The sequence below is a fragment of the Halichoerus grypus genome, chromosome 3 (genome assembly GCF_964656455.1).
Source record: "Halichoerus grypus chromosome 3, mHalGry1.hap1.1, whole genome shotgun sequence".
In the NCBI taxonomy this organism is placed as follows: domain Eukaryota; kingdom Metazoa; phylum Chordata; class Mammalia; order Carnivora; family Phocidae; genus Halichoerus; species Halichoerus grypus.
In genome coordinates this window covers 169,490,351-169,510,740 of record NC_135714.1, presented here as the reverse complement: position 1 = coordinate 169,510,740, position 20,390 = coordinate 169,490,351, and the positions used below count along the sequence as shown (strand labels likewise).

Genomic DNA, 20,390 nt, shown 5'->3' with positions numbered 1-20,390 from the left:
TGTGCATTTTAACACTATTAAAACTTTTTAGGGGTGCCTGGGTGGCTCAGTCAGTTAAGTGTCTGACTTCGACTCAGTTCATGATCTTAGGATCCTGGTGATGAAGGATAGTTGGAAGGCAGGCAGGTGGGGACAAGGGGCCCCCCCCACCCTAAGAGGAAACCACCTTAAAAGGATTTTACACCACCCTGGAAGGAGCCCTCCACCCTTTCCCATATGACAGAAACCTGATTGGATGACAGGCACAGGGGGGGATTCATCAGATTAAAACAGCCCACCAACAAGCCCTAAAAACCCTAGACCTAGAAATTCCGGTGGCCACCCTCTTGGGTCCCCTCCCTCCTCTGGAGCTTTGTACTATCACTTTTCTATCGCTCAATAAACCTTGCTTTGCTGTTCACCACTCTGTCTGGTCTACATCTTCATTCTTCAAAGCAGCATGACCAAAAACCGCGGACACCAATGGAGAAAAAATTCCTGTTACACTGGGTTCAAGCTCAGGTCTCTGTGCTGCACTGCACTGGGCTCTGTGCTCAGCGGGGAGTCCATTTGTCCCTCTACCCCTTCCCCTGCTGGTACTCTCTCTCTCAAATAAATAAAGTCTTTTAAAAAATAAATAAAACTTTTAAAATAATAATATGAAATATCAATTTGGCTTAATAGTAAAAAAAAAAAAGGTATCAAGTAGATCAAACCATTGTAAGAAAGATAAAAAATATAGATATGATCACAAATATGAAAGGCAGTAAAAATACTTTAAAACAGAGAAATTCAAGTTCACGACCTCTGCCCGGTGTGCCACAGAGTGCCTTGAGGCTCCTGGTTGAGATAGACAAGGAAGAAAGAGCATGAGGGCGCCTGGGTGGCTCAGTTGGTTAAGCGACTGCCTTCGGCTCAGGTCATGATCCTGGAGTCCCAGGATCGAGTCCCGCATCGGGCTCCCTGCTCAGCAGGGAGTCTGCTTCTCCCTCTGACCCTCCCTGCTCTCATGCTCTCTCTCTCTCATTCTCTCTCTCAAATAAATAAATAAAATCTTTAAAAAAAAAAAAAAAGAAAGAGCATGAGGTAATAGTTCTGGTGTATCAACACAACGGAGATTAGGCAATCATAAAAAGTATAGGTCAATGTAGAGGCCGCTGGTAGGCCGCAGGCTTGAGCAACGGAAACCCAAGCAAGGCCCAAGGGCCCCCATTGACCACGGGCTGAGTGCAAGCAGGCTCGGGAAGCGACCCACCTCGAAATGGCCATAGGCCCTAGCTGCCCAATGGGCTACTTACACCCAGGCACAGTTACCAAAACAGGGAAAATCCTATTCGTTTCCATGCCTCCCTCATTCCGCCCTATACCTAGAGCCCCTCGGCACCACCTCATGGCAGACAATCTCTCTCTGCTGTCCTGTCCGCAGCTCCCTTGAGGTGTATTCAATAAACTGCCATCTCCCTTGTTCTGCCGCCCTTGAATTCTCTCACCACGCGCCGCCGGCCCCCACGCGAGAGGGACACCCCACATTCAATGCTATGTAACATCACGGAGAAATACTGCTGACATGTTTTGAGAAAACAGCAAAATACAAAATTGAAAGGTAAAATTGAAGTGTAAAATTATGTGCATGCACAGACGAGGACGAGATGGGGAAAGGCAAGAACAAAAGGAGTGCCTTTGTTAAGTAGATTTATTTTTTTCTGCTTTGAAATACATTTTTTAAATATAACAAATATGAAGATAAATTAGAGTGGAATGAAACAGAATTCCCAAAGTGTCCCTCTCAGAAAAGGTATTGCTCCAAAAGGTACCAGAATACAATTTCTTACAGAAGAAATAACTTCATCTGGAGTCTCAGCTACAACGAACAAATGGAAACAGCTGACAAGAGCAGCCAGCTCTTTAACCCACAGCAGAAGTTACTTCACGTTTGCGTGGCCACAGCATGTCGAGCTCTCCTACTCCAGCTGCTCTAGTCACATTCCCCACGCGCTACCTGGTCCCGGAGATCTTGGTGTTTATGACTTTTCCCAAAAAGCTGCAAGCACTTGCGGACAGGACCTATTTTGTTGCCTTCTCAATGCCCAGCACAGTGCTGGGTTACCACTCCAGTTTCTTGCCCGATGAATGCTAATTAGACGCAGCCTGCTGAGATATACCCTGATGACCTGCTATTACTTTTTGCCAGTTAATATATAAAATAATGCTGACGTGTCTGAGTACAACCCAGAGGCATGCCTAAGAAAGCAAGCGTGTAATAGTTCCTAAGCGCTGCTGCAAGGTACAAGCTGGAGTTTCCTGTCTGGATGATAAGCAGTGGAAACTGGAGGTACGAGAGTACCCCTTTTTAGCATGGCTTGATGTTGATTACATGGTTCACTGTATTATGGGTCATTCGTGTCCCTGGGAGTCAGACATGTACAGAGAAGAGAAGCCTGTGGGTGCTGCCAACTCTGGGCTCCAGTGTTTATAAAACATCTTAAAGTACTCCTCCGTGCTACAAAGGAGGGCATTCAGCCTCCTGATTTGCAATAAAGTCCTCTTTTTCCATCTAGCCATCAGCTTCAGTATATGGGGGACTTGAATGGAAAGCTTTATATCCCTTTCCTGATGGTCGGGAACAAAGAATAAATACAGCATCTGTAAGTTTCAAAAGCTAAAAGGAAAATACATCCTTAAGACTTTCCTGTGTTCCCTAGCAGCGGCTGTAGAAATAGCCCCGCAGTTCCAAACACACAGACAATTATAAACACCCAAAGAAATACCCTGTCCACCACCATGGCCACGTATTTCCAGTCGTCTTCTACCTGAAAGGCAAACAAAAAGTAAAAAAAATTTAAAAAATATATTGAAACCATAGGGAATGTGCTTTGTCTCATAAATAAGCTGCTTCCTTTTCAAAGAAGACTTCCCTGGCCATTTTTAAAGCAAATATTGGTTTTAACCTGGTTGAGCCATGTCGCCTGTAGAGCTCACAGGACTTCGAAGAGCGTGGACGCGCCCTTCTGTGCCTCAGGCAGACGGCTACCCAGTGGGCACAAGGGGCTTCTCCTGCAAAAAGCATTCCCGAGATAGCTCAACTTTTGCTCAGATAGCTCAACTTTTGCCATTGGCACCACTGGATATTTTGACTCCTTGGCAAGTCTGGGAAATGGGTTTGGGGCAGGGGGTGCAGGACGTGAGGAATGATGGAGGGCCCCCTTCTCAGGAATAGGCAGCCCTCTAGGCTGCAAAGTCATGCTGGTTGTGGGGCGTTCATTGCATTTCTCATGTCGTTCTGATCAAGTATAGTTGGAAGGCAGGCAGGCGGGGACCAGCCCCCCCTTCGCCCTAAAAGGAACCCCCCTTAAAAGGATTTTACCACACCCTGGAAGGAGCCCTCCACCCTTTCCCATGTGACAGAAACCTGATTGGACGACAGGCACGGGGAGGGTCAATCAGATTAAAACAGCAACGTGACCAAGAACCGCGGGCACCGATGGAGGAAAAAATCCTGTAACACTTCCAGATTCTGGCTTCCAATTGATTATGCCTCCAACTTATGCCTGAGGCCTACGTCTCAGGTGGTGTCTTGAGGGCCCTACCCAGTGGTGTTTAAGTCAACAACTCTTCCCTCCATTTTATGAAGGTGTCACCATGAAGGTACAGTTCTGGGCTCACCTGTCCCATGATACATCCCCCACCCCTGCCTTGTGACTCGCAATCACAGGATCATCCCATGCACCAATGGGGCAGACTTCGGGTCTCGAGACAACCTTTCACTAGGAGATACGGATGCCGGCAGCTGCGGTATGAGGTCAAACCCAGACACCTGACACAGGTTTTCAGATGCCCTCAGCTAGTCATCCAGATGAAAGGGAAAACTGGCATGATTTTCTTGAGCTCTCTCTTTGGAGGCTGGGGGAGGTCCTTGCTGCTATTCTGGGCAACAAAAGCAGACTATGTTGATGCTAAAAATATCCCTGAGGCTCATTCAGTCCATACCTAAATCCCTCTCCTGTAGAATAAGTGGGGTTGGAATCGCAGACTCATTCCCCTCCCCCAGTACTCTCAGACTGCAGGCTGCTCGGAGGGGCAGATCTCCCCATTCACCCTTCCCCCTGCCACTGTTTTTAAGAAACACTTTCATTAACCAAGGTTGTCCTGAATGTTTATTTTAACCAGATTTCACTGGAGTTAACATTTCCAGAGGTGGAGGTTTGCAATGAGACTATGGTTTACTCCACCCAACCCCCAGGCCACTTCACCCATAACTGCATAATAACCAAGCTCGGTCTTAGAGTAATGCTCCCTGACCCTCTTGGAAACAGAACTCACACTGAAGATCCGCCCTGCTCTATAAAGTGCCTGTAAGCCTGCTACGGGTGGACAGGCCAGCAGAGCCAGGTACCTACCTCCTTTGTTTCATTTTGGCTCTTCATGTTTTCTGCTATGAATTGAACACTATTAATTACATCTTCGACATCAGGCGAGCGCTCTGAATTCTCAGTCATCCATTGTAAAGGCTGATGACTTAATCTTCTCTTGCCGGCGGCAAGCTCACTTGATTTAGGACAGCGGCAGCATGCTTTAGGAACTTTGGTCTCTCTGCAATGATCAAAGTTGACTTTGGTAGACCTCCTGGAAATGCCTTTGGAGTTTTTATCAGAACTTGTCTCCCTCATCTTGTCCAGAGGCCTCCTCATCATCAGGATCTGGGGTAACAGCTGGAGGAAAACCGTCTTCACCCACTTGGGCATGGTGTGTGTTGTTGGGGTGCGATAATGTATGTTCAACACGAACACAGTCACCACAATGGACAGGGTGACAAAGATCATGGTGAACAGTAGGTACTCACCCACCAGTGGGATCACAAGAGACGTGGACGGGATGGTTTCCGTGATTACCAGCAAAAACACAGTCAGAGAAAGCAGAACTGAAATACAAAGTGTCACCTTTTCACCACAATCAGAAGGAAGATAAAAGACCAGCACGGTTAGAAATGAAATAAAGAGACAGGGGATGATCAGATTAATGGTATAAAACATCGGCAATCTTCTAATGTAAAAAGAATAGGTTATATCTGTGTATATCTCCTCACAACAGTTGTATTTTATGTCATGCTTGTAGCCAGAAGCATCAACAATTTCCCATTCGCTGTTTTCCCAAAAATCATTCATATCCACTTTAGATCCAATGATTAGAAGATCAATTTCAGCTTTATCATATGTCCAGGAACCAAATTTCAGGGAACAATTTTGATGATCAAAAGGGAAAAAAGTGATATCCATAGGACAGGAACTCTTGAAAATAGCTGGAGGAGTCCAGGTTATCATGCCATCATATTTAAGAAGAGCTTTTGTCTTGCCTTCGACTTGAAAATCGCCAACAGCACTGCAAAATAAACTAGACACCATTAGTAACACCCCCTTTGCTGTACCGAAGGCAACTTTGGAAAGAGACGACTGCTGCCAAAAGCCCATACTTGTTGTAGAGAACAATGTCAGGCTTCCAGATCTTATCCGCAGGAACACGTAGAGTCTCAATGCCATCATATTCCACTGGGTCCCAGCGCAATTTATAATCATTCCAGATCTAAAGGCAGAAGAAGTCAGTTGAATAAAAAATTCTTAGTAACTTTCTTCCAATGTTAATTCTATGTTCGTTTAGCAGGGTTTTTTTGAAAAAGTAAGTTCTAATTTAAAGAGTACATTAGAAGGCACCTGGCTGGCTCAGTCAGTAGAGCATGCAACTCTTGATCTCAGGGTCATGAGTTCAAGCCCCACACTGGGCATGGAGCCTACTTAAAAAAATAAATAAAAAGTACATTGGTTTCTTTCTTTTTGTGTGTGTGTGTGAGAGAGAGGGAGGGAAGGAGAGACCAAGCAGGGGAAGGGGCAGAGGGAGAAGCAGACTCCTCGCTGAACAGGGAGCAATGCAGACTCGATCCCTCAACCCTGGGATCATGACCTGAGCAGAAGTTTAACCAACTGAGCCACCCAGGCGCCCAAGAATACATTGGTTTCTACCAAAAGTTGAGAGAATAAATCCATGTGGAATAGGGGGCTAGGTAGCTGAGCTGATTTTGGCAAATATGACTTAGATAATTAACTATTGATTATTAATTAGCTGGCCAAGTTTATAAATTCAACTTCTATGTTCCATAGACTATATTCACACTGGAGTAGCAACTCATTTCTAATATTAAAAAGATAGTTTAAGTGTACGATGATGAGTTTGTTACAAAGTCTGTGTAAAAGATCAAGGCAAGAAGGACGCATGAGATGGTATAACTGATAAAACCCGCTAGTGGGAATCTAACCCAGGGGCTCTCATATTCAGTTCCTGACTTCCTTAGGCCTGGTGCAACAGGATCAAAGAGTGGGCAAGCATCTGACTCTGGGGCTCAAGTTACAGATAAAAATAGGAGACTTGAGGGCAGAAACCAGAAGGGACGGGTCTCTGTGTCCCAGAGAACTTTATCACTATGTTTCTGCACCTGTGAAGTTTGCAGCAAGCAGCTGTTATCAGAGCTGAATTTTAGGCTTCGGAGACAGATAATATTTTATGCTCTGTCATAATTTGGAGATGGAAAGAGGGAATGCTAGTGAAATTTATCCATTAGACATTGTTAGCCTGGCACATGAGTAAGACACGTCCAAAGGAAGGACACATACGTGACGTAGCCACAGATTGGTTTCCATGATCTGGTTTACTTCATCCTGGGAAAAAGAAATAATATTTTTTAGCCTTAAATGTACTTGCTAATTAAGGTGGATCTTAGAACAAGAATTATAATAAGAGAGAGCCAAATCTGAGTTATTTATACTAACAGAGGAAAACAAAGAGGACTGAAAAAGCAACTTAAAAATACAACCAGAAATATGATATTTTCACATCTGGTTCCAACCCTGTTGACTCTGAGAGAAAATGTGGCTTAAAGACTGTCTTTCAAATCTGATTTGAGTCTCACCTCTTCTGTGAAACCTTCCTTTTTTCCTTTTTTTTTAAAGATTTTATTTATTTATTTGAGAGAGAGTGAGAGAGAGCACGAGCAGGGGGAGGAGCAGAGGGAGAAGGAGAAGCAGACTCCCCGCTGAGCAGGGAGCCCGACAAGGGGCTCAATGCCAATCCCGGGACTCCAGGATCATGACCTGAGCTGAAGGCAGCTGCTTAACTGACTGAGCCACCCAGCACCCCTTGTGAAGCCTTTCTGATCACCACAGCCTGTAAAGGTTTCTGACTCCATGAAAGAAGGAAGAGAAGGGGCGGTGGGAAGGAGGGAGGGAAAGAACTGCAGATGGTGATGGGTATCAGACCCTGGTTCATTGATTTTACCATCTTCGTCCCCAGTCCTTGAAAACCTCCCTTCCTCAACTGTGCTCAGCACTCTCTAGGCTCTGAGTCCTGAGCCCAATTGCCCCTTGAAAGGTCAGCCTCAGTTCACCGTGGAGTTTTCCAGCTGGGACCTACCACTCCATTGCAACACATCCCAGTTCTCATCCAAGCCATGCTGATTGCTTCAATCATTCATTACTTGAATATTTATTGAGTACTTATTATGTGCTCTATAAATGCTGGGACTGCAGCAGTAAACAGGTGGAAAAATTCCCTACCTTCATGTGTCTAAACTGTTAACTGGGGAGACAAAAAAATCAATAATAGATACATAATATAATGTATGATAGTTATAAGTCCTGTGAAGAAAAATAGAGAGGGATGGAGTGGTGTGTGTGTGCATGTGTGTATGTGTGCATACGTATGTGCTCACACATCTGTTTTAGACAGAATGGTCAAAGAAGGCTTCTCTGAGGACGTAGTTTAAGCCGGTACCTAAGTGGCCTGAAAAGAGTCATGGAGCTATCAGGAAGAAAACATTTCAGGCCAAAATCCCAAATATAATGTGTTCCTAAGCAGCTACCAGCCTTCAGTGGGAAAACAACTGAAGACATATCCAGAACTTTCAACAACCTTACAGCACAACAGCTTGGAAGGTATTGGGTGTTCCCAGTGGCCAACAATGCGTTCCCAAAACTTACCAACTGGGGCACTTGGATGGCTCAGTAGGTTAAGTGTCTGCCTTTGGCTCAGGTCATGATCTCGGGGTCCTGGATCGAGCCCCATGTCGGGCTCCCTGCTCAGTGGGGAGTCTCCTTCTCCTTCTCCCTCTGCCCCTCCCCATCGTTTGTGTTCTCTCTCTTGCTCTCTCTCTCAAATAAATAAATAAAATCTTAAAAAAAAAAAAGTACCAACCTTGCTTTACAAGACACATGGACACCCCCAGAGCAAATGAATTCAATTGTAGTTGACAGAGCTGTGGCCAGGACTCAGACACCAACCGGCTCTTTTTCACTGAGCTGCTCTGTACTTTACAACCTCCCCTGCCAAGCTTCCTCCTTCAAATGGGTTTGTGTCAAGTCATAGTAAGCCCCAGGGTTTTAAAAGGTCAACAGAAGGAGTTACATTCATGGTTTCCTATTAGCCAGGAAAAGAAAAAAAAAAAAAGAGGCTATACCTATCCATTGACCAAGCAGTCCATGGCTTTATAATCACCCAAGCCTAAGGCTGATGCCTTCTGCTTATGAGGTCATGTTGTGACCTATAGATTCCAGCAGAGGCCATGTCAATAAATCCGTTGGCTGCCAATCAGGAATGGACTAACGATGCAGTCCAGGAAGGTCTTAAGGGTAAATGTCTTAAGCATCTTCCAAAGACTGCATCCTCTCTGTATACTAGTATACTGTGTTGATAGAACTAGTGTACACTGTGAACTAGTACACTGTGTTCAAATCACTCAAATCTGTTGGCAATATCATCCCGACAATATCTCTGTCTCCCCCCCAACACATCCACAGGCTGGTGAGGCTCCGTGTGGTGTGGACATCCTCAGGGGCGTCAGCCAACTTTATGGATCAGGACTTGTTCTGGCAAGTCTTGTTCTCCACCCAATTCCAAACCACACTGCTGGTCATGGGCACTACCATCAGACAGCCCAGCTGGAGGAGGCCAGAGGCCCACAATACCATTCCACATGGGACCATTGCCCTGTATCTCTTTCCTGGGAAAATAAATTAGTTGGAAGCCTGCCTGCAGCAAAGGATTGGAGTTACAATTTCAAATTGATTAGCTTCCAGAGCGGCGGAGACTGAGATCAGAAAGGCCAGGTGGACTACACTTGAAAGGCCTTTAAGTTTGTCATTTCAGGTATGGGAGGCCATCAAAACACTAGACAGGGGCTTTGTCTTGAATCGCTGTTGGGGGGACAGCAGACGTGCTCTAACATTGAAAGATCATCCACCCAGAAAACTCTGTGGCCAGAGTCATTCTGTATGGCAGCAAAAACACTTCTAGGTAGAGCAGCAAGAGGCCTAGAGACTTTGAGAAGGGAGTTGGTGGTTGTGCATCCTGGCTGTCCTGCATCACAAGCCATCCCCAGAGCTCACCATGGCTCAAGGACAACAATGAATATGATCCACAGGGACTTTTGGTGCCCCACCCGAGAACAGGTGGCCTCTAATACACCAATAAGAATGGCTACATTAATATCTGACAAAGTAGACTTCAGAAAAAACAGTTAGTATAGGCAACAAGGGACATTACATAATGCTAGAAGGATCAATTCACCAGGAAGACATAATGATCCTAACTGTATACACACCAAACAATAGTCTTCAATTACATGAAACAAAAATTGATAAAGCTGAAAGAAGGAACAAACCCCCTATTATAGTTGGAGACTTCAACTCCACCTCCCTTAGCACCCAATAGAACCACTAGACAGAAAATCAGCAAAAATAGAGAAGATCTGAAGAACATAATCAATCAACAGGATCTAACTGACATATATAGAACACTTCACTCAAAACAGCAGAATACACATACTTTTCAAGCATGCATGGAATATTAACCAAGATAATAAACCACATTTTTATCATGGGCCATAAAATAAACCTCATAAAATTTAAAAGAATTGAAAACATACAGTGTGTTTTCTGACCATAATGGAATCAAACTAGAAATCAATAACAAAAAGACAACAGGAACATCTCTAAACCCATAGGAACTAAACAATACTCTTCTAAATAATCCATGGGTCAAAGAGGATGTCTCAAAGGAGATTTTTTTTTAAAGATTTTATTTATTTATTTGAGAGAGAAAGAACACGTGCGTGCACATGAGCAGGGGGAGGGGCAGAGGGAGATGGAGAAAGAGAATCCCGAGCAGACTCTGCACTGAGCACAGAGTCCCATGCAGGGTTTGATTTTACAACCCTGAGATCATGACTTGAACCGAAATCAAGAGTCAGATGCTTAACCGACTGAGCCGCCCAGGTGCCCCTCAAAGGAGATTTTTAAAAATACATAGAACTAAATGAAAATCAAAATACAACATATCAAGACATGAAGGACATAGCTAAAAAACAGTGCTGAAAATAAAATTGTAGCATTATATGCTTACATTATAAATAAGGAAAGGTCTCAAATCAATAATCCAAGTTTCTACTTCAAGAAATTGGAAAAAGAAGCACAAAATGAACCCAAAGCAAGCATAAGGAAGGAAAAATAAAGATAAAGGTAGAAATTATGGGGCACCTGGCTGGCTCAATCATTGGAGCATGCAAATCTTGATCTTGGGGTTGTGAGTTCGAGCCCCAAGGTGGATGTAGAGATTACTTAAATAAATAAATAAACTTTTAAAAAAAAGAGTAGAAATCAATAAAATTGAAAAGGAAAACAATAGAGAAAAATCAGTGAAACAAAAACTGATTCTTTGGGGGAAAAAACAACAAAATTGATGACCTTGTAGCAAGATTGACAAAAATAAAAACAAAGACACAACTCACCAACATCAGAAATGAAATAGGAGCACCACAGATCCTGTAGCCATTACAAAGAATAGACAATACTATAAACAACTTTATCATACATTCAAAAATTTAAAAGAAGTGGATTAAAACCTCAAAAGCCACAAATTATCCAAATTCAAAGAAGATGAAATTGACAGTCTGAATAGCCTATAGCCATTTTTAAAAATTGAATTTATAGTTAAAAACTCCTGGAAAAGAAACCTCTAGACCTAGTAAGTTCCCCTGGAGAATTCTACCAACTATATAAAGAAGAACTAATATCAATTTTATACGATCTCTTCCAGAACATAGAAGAGGATGGAACAATTCCAAATATTTTTTATGAAGTGTTATCCTGACACAAAACCCAAAGACAGTACAAAAAAAGAAAACTACAGAGCAAACTGAATCCAACAATATATAAAAAGTTATCCACCATGATTAAATGAGATGTAAGACTGGTTCAACATTCAAAAATCAATCAATGTAATTTACCATATCAACAAGGTAAAGAAGAAAAATTATGTGACCATATCCATTGATGCAGAAAAAGCATTTAACAAAAATTCAACATCAACTCATGATAAAAACTCTCTGAAAACTGGGAATAAAGAACTTCCTCAACTTAATGAAAACCTCTATAAAACGCCTACAGCTATCATTATACTAAATGGTGAAGGACTGAATGCTTTTTCCTTAAGATTGAGAACAAGGCAAAGATGTCCACTCTCACCACTTTTATTCAACACAGTACTAGAAATTCTAATCAATGCAATAAGGCAAGAAAAAGGGGAAAAAAGGCACAGATTAAAAAGGAAGAAATAATACTATCTCTATTTGCATATGACATGGTTGCCTACATAGAAAATCCATGGAATCTATAAAAATACTGAAACTAATAAGTGAGTTCAGCAAGATCTCAGGATACAAGATCAATATAAAAAAATCAATTTAATTTCCATATACTAACAATGAACATGGAGAAACCAAAATTAAAAGCACATTATTTTCAATTGCTTCAAATAAAACAAAATACTTACATATTCACATAATAATGCATAAACAGGATCTGTATGCTGAAAATTACAGAATGCTGATGAAAAAAAGAGCTAAATAAATGGAGAAATATCTTGCATTCATGGGTTGGAAGATTATACAACAGTGAAAATGTCACTTCTCCCCAAATTAATCTATAGATGTAATACAATTCCTTTCAAAATCCCAGCAAGGTTTTTTGTATATATAGGCAGCTTCTTCTAAGGCTTAAGCCCCAGAATAGCTAATATAATTTTGACAAAGAAGAATAAGGTGGCAGGGATCACTCTGGCCAATACTAAGACTTACTGGGTGCCTGGGTGGCTTAGCTGGTTAATGTCAGCCATTAGCTCAGATCCTGGGATCAAGCCCTCCGCAGCCTCCCTGCTCAGTGGGGAGTCTGCCTCCCCCGTCCCTCTGCCCCTCTCCCTGCTTCTGCTCTCTCTCTCTCTCAAATAAATAAATCAATCTTAAAAAAAAAAAAAAGACTTACTATACAGCTACAGCAATCAAGACTGGGTGGTATTGGTGGAGGGCTAGTCACAGAGATCAATGGGATGGAACAGAGGACCCTGCAATAGACCCACACAAATACACTCAACTGATTTTTCACAAAGGTGCAAAGCCAACTCAATGGAAAAAGGGATAGCTTTTTCAACAAATGATTCTGGAGCAATTAGACACCACAGACCACCCCCTGCCCAAAAGAACAAGCCTCACATTTTATACAAAAATTAAAAATTAACTCAAAATGGATAACAGTCTTAAATGTAAAACATAAATAAAGCTTTAAGAAAAAAAATAAAAGAAAATCTCTGGGATCTGTAATTAGGCAAAGAATTCTTAGGCTTAATATCAAAAGCACAACACATAAAAGGAAGAATTGAAAACTGGACCTCATCAAAATGGAAAAGTTTGAGTGAAAGCCCACATGAAAAAGATGAAAAGAGAAGCTACAAACTAGGGTGAAATATAGCTGACCCTTGAATACACAGGATTGAACTGTGCAGGCCCACTGACACGGAGAATTTCGATGGCACAGTGCTGTAAATGTATTTTCTCTTCCTCATGATTTAATAACATTTTATTTTCTCTTCCTTTATTGTAAGAATACAGAATATAACACACATAACATATAAAATACGTGTTAATCAAGTGTTTATGTAATCAGTAAGGCTTCAGGTCAACAGTAGACCATTAATAGTTAGGTTTTGGAGGAGTCAAAAGTCATATGAAGAATTTTGACTATGGTAGGGGCTGGCACCCCTAACCCCTGCATTATTCAAAGGTCAACTGTATTTACAAACCACATATCTGGCAAAGCATTAGTATCTAAAATATAGCAAGAACTCTCAACATTGAACAGTTAAAAAAAAAAAAAATCAAACAATCCAATTAGAAAATGGGCAAAAAACCATGAACAAACATTTCACCAAAGAGGATATACAGATGGAAAATAAGCCCATGAAAAGATGTTCTATATCATTAGTCATTAGGAAAATGCATATTAAAACTACAATGAGGCGCCTGGGTGGCTCAGTTGGTTGAGCGACTGCCTTCGGCTCGGGTCATGATCCTGGAGTCCCTGGATCGAGTCCCGCGTCGGGCTCCCTGCTCGGCGGGGAGTCTGCTTCTCCCTCTGCCCCTCCCCCCTCTCATGTGCTCTCTCTCATTCTCTCTCTCTCAAATAAATAAATAAAATCTTTAAAAAAAAAAAAAAAACTACAATGAGATATCATTGTATACCTATTAGAATGGCTAAAATAAAAAATAGTGACAGCACCAAATATTGGTGAAGATGGGGATAAACTGGATCACTTATATATTGCTGGTAGGAACGAAAAAGGATAGATCCACTCTGGAAAGCATTTTGGCAGTTTCTTAAAAAAACTAAACATGCAACTACCACATGACCCAGCAATTGCACACCTGGAGGTTTATCCCAGAGAAAAAGATTTACATTCGCACAAAAACCTATACCCAAATGTACATAGCACTTTTATTTGTAATAGAACAAAACTGGAATCAACCCAAATGTTCTTCAACCAATGAAAAGTGAAATAAACTGCAGTGCCTAAGTACCACGGAATACTACTCCGCACCAAGAAGAAATGAACTATTGATACAATCAACTGGCATGAGTGTCCAGAAAATTATACTGAGTGGAAAAGCCAATCCCACAAGATTACATACTATATTACTCCGTTTTTATATAACTTTCTCGAAATGACAAAATTTTAGAAATGGAAGACATATTAGTGGGTGCCACTGGGGAAACTGGGCAAAGTGTACAAGGATCTTTCTATTATTTCTTACAACTACATATGAATCTACGATTATTTCAGTAAATAAAATTCAACTTAAAAAACTAAATTTCCTAAGTCTCCCTTACAGCTAGAGGTTGTCAGTGAGATAGGAAGCCAAGGATGTTAGTAGGACTTCTAAGAAAACTCCTCAAGGAAGTCACAGATGTCTGTTATGTGCCCTTCTCCCTTCCTCCTGCTTATTACCAAGGGTGTGAATATGATGAGTGAAATCAGCAGTTACCTTGCCAACACTGAGGGAAGAAAGCAGATGATGAAACAGAAAGATGGGAACCTTGCTCACTGCCACCATGCACGGTTTATGCTTTAAGCATCATGGTCCATGTGATTGGCATCCCCTGGATGTTGTGCAGTGTCTAACCTGAGCAACCCAACACAGTGGTGCAATCAGTAACACCATGAAGCCACCTGGGGTAAACCTCCTAAACTGTTAACCTTTAGATTTCTGTTACATAAGAAAGAAATAAACTTGTTTTATTTAAGCCGTGTTATGTTTTAAAATCTCTGATAGCAGCCAAATGCAAATGTCAAAATCTGTAATCTGCCGTCCCCACCCACCATCCTCAGAACAATGTCCTGAAAGGGTATATCAACCATGAATTTGAAGTACAGTGAAATAGACTGACTTTAGGTGAAACTTTATAACAACCCAATCCACAGCAAATTATGGCTCCCAGCCCAGTAAGAGGCCAGTAACCAGTATAACACTCTTTGGGGGTAGAGAGGATCAGAATAGTACCAAATAAATATTTTTTAAATGAATGAGTGGGTCCATCTAAGCAAAAGAAAACATGTGACTTTTTTTTTTTTTTTAAAGATTTTTATTTATTCATTTGCGAGAGAGACGGAGAGAGAACAAGCAGAGGGAGAGGGAGAAGCAGGCTCCCCGCTGAGCAAGGAGCCCGATGCGGGACTCGATCCCAGGACCCTGGGATCATGACCTGAGCCGAAGGCAGACGCTTAACCATCTGAGCCACCCAGGCGCCCAACATGTGACTTTTTTTAAACGAATATGTACCAGTATATACATATTTCCACCTTGGGCCAGAAGCCAGAGGACCGGGCCAGAAGCCAGAGGACCAGGCCATGGTCAGCCTCGTCCACCAGGAAGCATGGACTGGAGAAATATCGTGGGCCCTGACTTCACATCTGTAATGAAGGTCTTTCCCCAGTGAACCTTGAGAGCCACCACTGATTCCCAAGGGGCAAAGCCTAGGAGGACGGAGGGCTCCTTCTTTACCCATTGGCTGGGACTGATGAAGGGGCTCCCTTTGTTGTGCACTCTTGTCTCTCTGCAGATGCTTATGCTCCCCCGACTTCCTGAGCCTGCCTATTCCTGGAATTTGGTCCAAGCCCCGTCCCATGTCTTGGAGTCAGAACTCTGCTCTATGTTATAATATCAGGTCTCACTACCTCCTTCCTGCCAACTAGGGTATGAAGATTATTCAAAAAGAACTGCAGTCAGGCACCTGGGTGGCTCAGTTGTTAAGCATCTGCCTTCGGCTCAGGTCATGATCCCAGTGTCCTGGGATCAAGTCCCACACTGGGCTCCCTGCTCGGCAGGAAGCCTGCTTTTCCCTCTCCCACTCCCCCTGCTTGTGTTCTCTCTCTCGCTGTCTCTCTCTCTGTCAAATAAATAAATAAAATCTTAAAAAAAAAAAAAAAAAAGAACTGCAGTCCTACTTGCCCTTGAACATAGTAGCAATAAATTAAAGTAAGAACTCCAAGTTCCCATCTGTTTTTTCAGGGCTGGATGGAATTCTATATGAAAGAAGGTGATTTTTTTTTTCTTTCTTGCATAATGTAGAAGACTTAAAGCCATTCTTTTTTTATGGAGTGAAAAAAACATAAGCTTTGGAGTCGGACAGGTTTGATTAAGATCTCAGTTCCACCATGTTTTAGTCGTACCACCTTAAGAAGTTTGCTTAACTGAGCTTCCCTCCAGCTATAAAATGCAGATGACAGCCACTAAGTGTAGACGCAGTGACTGGTGCATAATAGGTGCACAATGAAGTTAGCTCCCTCTGTATTCTCCCTTCAACTTCCCCTTCGCCTCTTTGTTTCATAAACTCGCTCTGAAAGCACTTCCAGAAAGACACTGCCTTGATGTGAGTAATTACAGCATCAATGGGGAAGTGTCTTCTTCCCAACCGGAGGGCTTTGCAGGGCCAGTGCTCATGCAGATGTGTGTTTATTCGTGTTTTTAAAATTTCTATATTTACCCTATACGATAACTAGGACAATGTCGGGAATTGCTCCGCTCCCCACCCCCACCGCAGAGTCAGGGTTTCTCGGAGAACAGGCAGCGAGCTGGCAGCACTTACCACATTGGCCAGCTGTGTGATGGCCACTTCAAAATGCACGGTGACGGGATCAGAAACGTTTTCTACAGGCCTGATGAACTGGTTATAGTGAGAAAACAGTTTGTGAAAGAGTCTCTCTTCAGATGCGCAGCCTGCGGAGCCTGCGTGGCCAAACAGAGGGAAGAGTTAGAGAAGCGAGAGGGCGCTTGCGGACGGGGAGGTCCTGGCAGCTGCCATCACCCAGTGACGCGGGCAGTGGGGTGTCCAAGCCAACGGAGCCTCCTGCCCCTGCGTTCTGTGCACCCAGGCAGACTGCCCCTGTGCCCATGTACCCTGTACCTCTGGGCCTCCGTTGGTCACCTCTGCCCTGAAGATAAAAGGGGAATGCATACGTCCCAGAACTACTGTGATATCAAATAAAATAATATTGGCAAGAGCACTTTTAAAAGTCTAATGCCCCACACATGTAAGGGGATGGCATGAACTCCGATTGTTGCTTATGTCACCGAGGAGAGCTCACGATCTTACTGCTCTGGTTATTAAGGAAGCGTCCTGCCCTTTCTTCTCAAAACGCTGATCCAACTACCTGTTTCTACAACCAGTGAGGTGCTTAGCTGGGGAAACTTCACCAAGCAAACTGAAATAACTAGTAATCTTATCTTAACAAGCCATACTCCTTTTGAAAGTCAGCTTTGAATTCAATTATTTTGGAGATTTGTGTAAGTGCAAGGTTTTTGAGGCAAACTTATTTAAATAGTTTTAAAAGAATTCAAAATTAGTTCTTAAATAACAGCATTTCAGTCACTAAATTTTAAATAGCTTAATGTGTATGTCTGTATTTTTCCAAGAATGCATTAAAAGTAGGTTACTTGCCTTCATTCGACATAATTCATTTCATTAATACCCCTCTATATTTTCCCTTATAGAAGCCAGATTTGACATCTGACATACTGTTCTACAAATTTCCCAGAGGGATTTATACCCTGAAAGAAAGAAAGTTAAAGGGACTGAAAACTCATTCTGCAAAAATGAACAAAAAATAGCTGTTGTATCACTAAATAAAGAGTAGTTTGACAAATGCACTTGGAAACACTGAAACTGAGCTTTCAGCAGGAAAGAACAATTTTAAATGTAAAACAGCACTCTTGCCACTATAATCAATAATGGTAGAAATATTTTTACATAAAACAGACAAGAAACAATTCTCTCCATTACCCCATTCCCACCCCCACCCCCAGACGCTGTAGATAAGCCCTCCATGAGTCTTGAAAAGCAAGCCCCCGCAAAGCCACCAGCACGTGGAAATGTGGTTTTCTTCCACAGAATAGCAGCTGTCTGTTTCCAAGGCTTAACTTTAAAATGAATATCTTACTCTTAGGACACATTCCAGCACAGTAATATGACATGCTTCCCAAAACAATGATGATTACCTTCAAAATGGAAGGGTTCACGGAATAAGTCATAGTATCAGCTAACAAAAAAATCACAGTTAAAAATATATATATATTAAATACAAATACAAATAAATCAGGTGAATATACCCATGGCAAAGATGGATAGAAAACTGCATCATTATTATCACCATATTTTTAGTGGGACAATAAAATAAGGTATGGTTTACAAGGTTTCATTGTCCTCCCCACCCCACCCCCTAAATCTCATGTTACATGTTAAACCTACCCAGTAAGAAATAGATTAATTATCAGTTATAACTGCAGTAATTCCTCTGCAGACCCTCTACATATTCAGACATCGAATATCTCATCTCTGCTCAATCAAGCACAACTAGAAAAGAAGAGCAAACACATGTAGCTGAAAAGAGGATATGAGATAAAGCAGAAATAAAACCTACCTTTCAAGCAAGGCATGAATATATACAACCAGAGACACAAACCAAAGGGAAGTAGTCCCTGGCCCTTGCTGGTCAGCATGACTAAAACACACTTTGATTTATTTTTCTAGTCAAAGGAGTGTGGAAAACAGAGCTACCAGACAGCCACACGCATCAGACCTTTAAATCATCAGAGTTCCACTGCAATCCACGTGTTTCTTCTGTGCAATAAAAACATTCACAAGCGCAATACAGATGTTCCCAATATCAGAGCCTGAGGCCAACAAAAGGGCAAATAAAAAGGACTCAATCTGATGTCAGATGAGTCATCACTTTCCTGTCACCCTAGATCTGTCTTCGTGCAAGACCAGTGAAGAGAAGCAGTGAGGGAGCACTGGGCAGGCAGGACCGAGGGAGGATGGAAAACATCGCCTGGCTTCGAGCTTTCCGTAGCACAGTCTCAGCAGTCCTCCTTGGGGGGAAGAAACACCCTCTGACTGAGCCCCAAGTCCAAGGGAAGCAGGTGCTGGGTGCCAGACAGTGTGTTCTGTTCACTGAGTTCTCTGGTTAATCAAGGCTTAGCCTTGTCATTAGAAAACTTCCTAAAATAGGAGTTTCCTTTCCTGTCTTAATAAGTGTGGCTTCGAGCAGCACTCATCTGGTTTCATCTGACTCCAGCGCTTCTGGTGTCTTGTCTTTCTGAGCTCAGCAGTCACCATCCAGGACCAGAGATTAGCTGTCTGAGAACCAGAGGGATGAGTACTGAACACAGGATGTCACCTGGACAGCCGTATGATTATTGAAACATCCTTGTCATCAACTGGCTTTCTTATAAGTTTCTTCTTGCCTCTATAAGTTTAGTGTCAAGAGGATTCTGATGAACCGGGCCTTCTGGTCAGATTTTGGTGTTGGTTAAAGAGGAGACAGACCCACAACAAAATGAAAAAGCAACCTGCAGAATGGGAGAAAGTATTTGCAACCATATGTCTGATAAGGAATTAATATCCAAAACATGTAAGGCAACTCATAAAACTCAATATCAAGACATATCCAATTAAAAAGTGGGCATCGGGGCACTTGGGTGGCTCAGTTGGTTAAGTGACTGCCCTCAGCTCAGGTCATGATCTCAGGGTCCTGGGATAGAGCCCCACATCGGGCTCCCTGCTAGGCGGGGAGCGTGCTTCTCCCTCTCCCTCTGCCTGCCACCCCCCCTGCTTGTGCACTCTCTCTGTCAAATAAATAAATAAAATATTTAAAAAAAAAAAAAAGTGGGCAACGGACCCGAATAGACATTTTTCCAAAGAAGACATACAAATGTCCAACAGGTATACGAAAGGGTTCTCAAAGTCACTGATCAGCAAGGAAATGCAAATCAACCACAGTAAGATCTTACCTCTCACCTATTAGGATGGTTATTCCCAAAAAGACCAGACATATCAAGTGTTGGTGACGGTGTGGAGGAAAGGAAATCGGTGCCGCTGCTATGGAAAACAGTATGGGGCCCCTCAGAAAATTTGAAAAAGGAACTACCAGGAGCACGGCCCTGCCATTCGCTTGGCTCACACCTTCTCAGCTACCAGAGTTACCTCCGTACCCAGAAGGAAGAGTAGGCCAGAGCCGGGGAGAACTCTCTTCCTGCTGAGATGGCTGTCAAATGGCTTGCCGATTGCAGTCCTACGCGGGGCTGAGGGTCCCATTGTGACATGTGAGACCAAGCCAGCGAGGTGTATCATGGGAAGCTCTTTAAGGCCAAGGACAACATAAACTGCCAGATGTCCAACATCACACTCACATACAGAGAAGGCCGAGTGGCACAGCTGCGGTGGGTGTACATCCGTGGCAGCAAGATCCGCTTTCTCATCTTGCCTGACATGCTGAAAAACATGTCCATGTTAAAAAGCATGAAAAATAAAATGAAGGCTCAGGGGCTGACTGGAGAAAAGTTGCTATTCTGAAGGCCCAAGTCGGGGTGTCTGGGTGGCTCGGTGGGTTATACATCTGCCTTGGGCTCAGGTCCTGATCCAGGGTCCTGGGATCGAGCCCCGCATCGGGCTCCCTGCCTAGCGGGAATCTGCTTCTCCCTCTCCCTC

At 42.8% G+C, this 20,390-nt stretch overlaps 1 protein-coding gene across 4 annotated transcripts; it reads right to left on the bottom strand.

Moving 5' to 3' along the window:
• Positions 1-1,662: 1,662 nt before the first annotated feature.
• CHRNA6 (cholinergic receptor nicotinic alpha 6 subunit) lies at positions 1,663-18,772 on the bottom strand. Of its 4 annotated transcripts, none has more exons than XM_036102335.2 (6): positions 18,322-18,772; positions 16,491-16,630; positions 6,639-6,683; positions 5,447-5,556; positions 4,377-5,367; positions 1,663-2,789 (listed from the first exon to the last, which is right to left on the bottom strand). In XM_036102335.2, exons 1-6 carry the CDS (start codon positions 18,398-18,400, stop codon positions 2,658-2,660), a joined length of 1,497 nt encoding a protein of 498 aa, XP_035958228.1. In that variant the 5' UTR covers positions 18,401-18,772; the 3' UTR covers positions 1,663-2,657. The 4 variants fall into 4 exon arrangements, with proteins under 4 accessions (XP_035958228.1, XP_035958229.1, XP_035958230.1 ...); XM_036102336.2 differs by having other exon boundaries at positions 4,377-5,355; XM_036102337.2 differs by lacking the exon at positions 6,639-6,683.
• Between the last annotated feature and the right edge of the window lie 1,618 nt (positions 18,773-20,390).

Bases quoted from the DNA above. Each gene is read 5' to 3' on its own strand.
- CHRNA6 (XM_036102335.2), bottom strand. From the start codon at position 18,400: ATGCTGACCAGCAAGGGCCAGGGACTACTTCCCTTTGGTTTGTGTCTC. The intron at 16,631-18,321 runs GTAGGTTTTATT...TTGGCCACGCAG, and splicing joins ATTCATGCCTTGCTTGAAAG to GCTCCGCAGGCTGCGCATCT. The intron at 5,557-6,638 runs GTATGTGTCCTT...TTCTGCCTTTAG, and splicing joins CCAATCTGTGGCTACGTCAC to ATCTGGAATGATTATAAATT.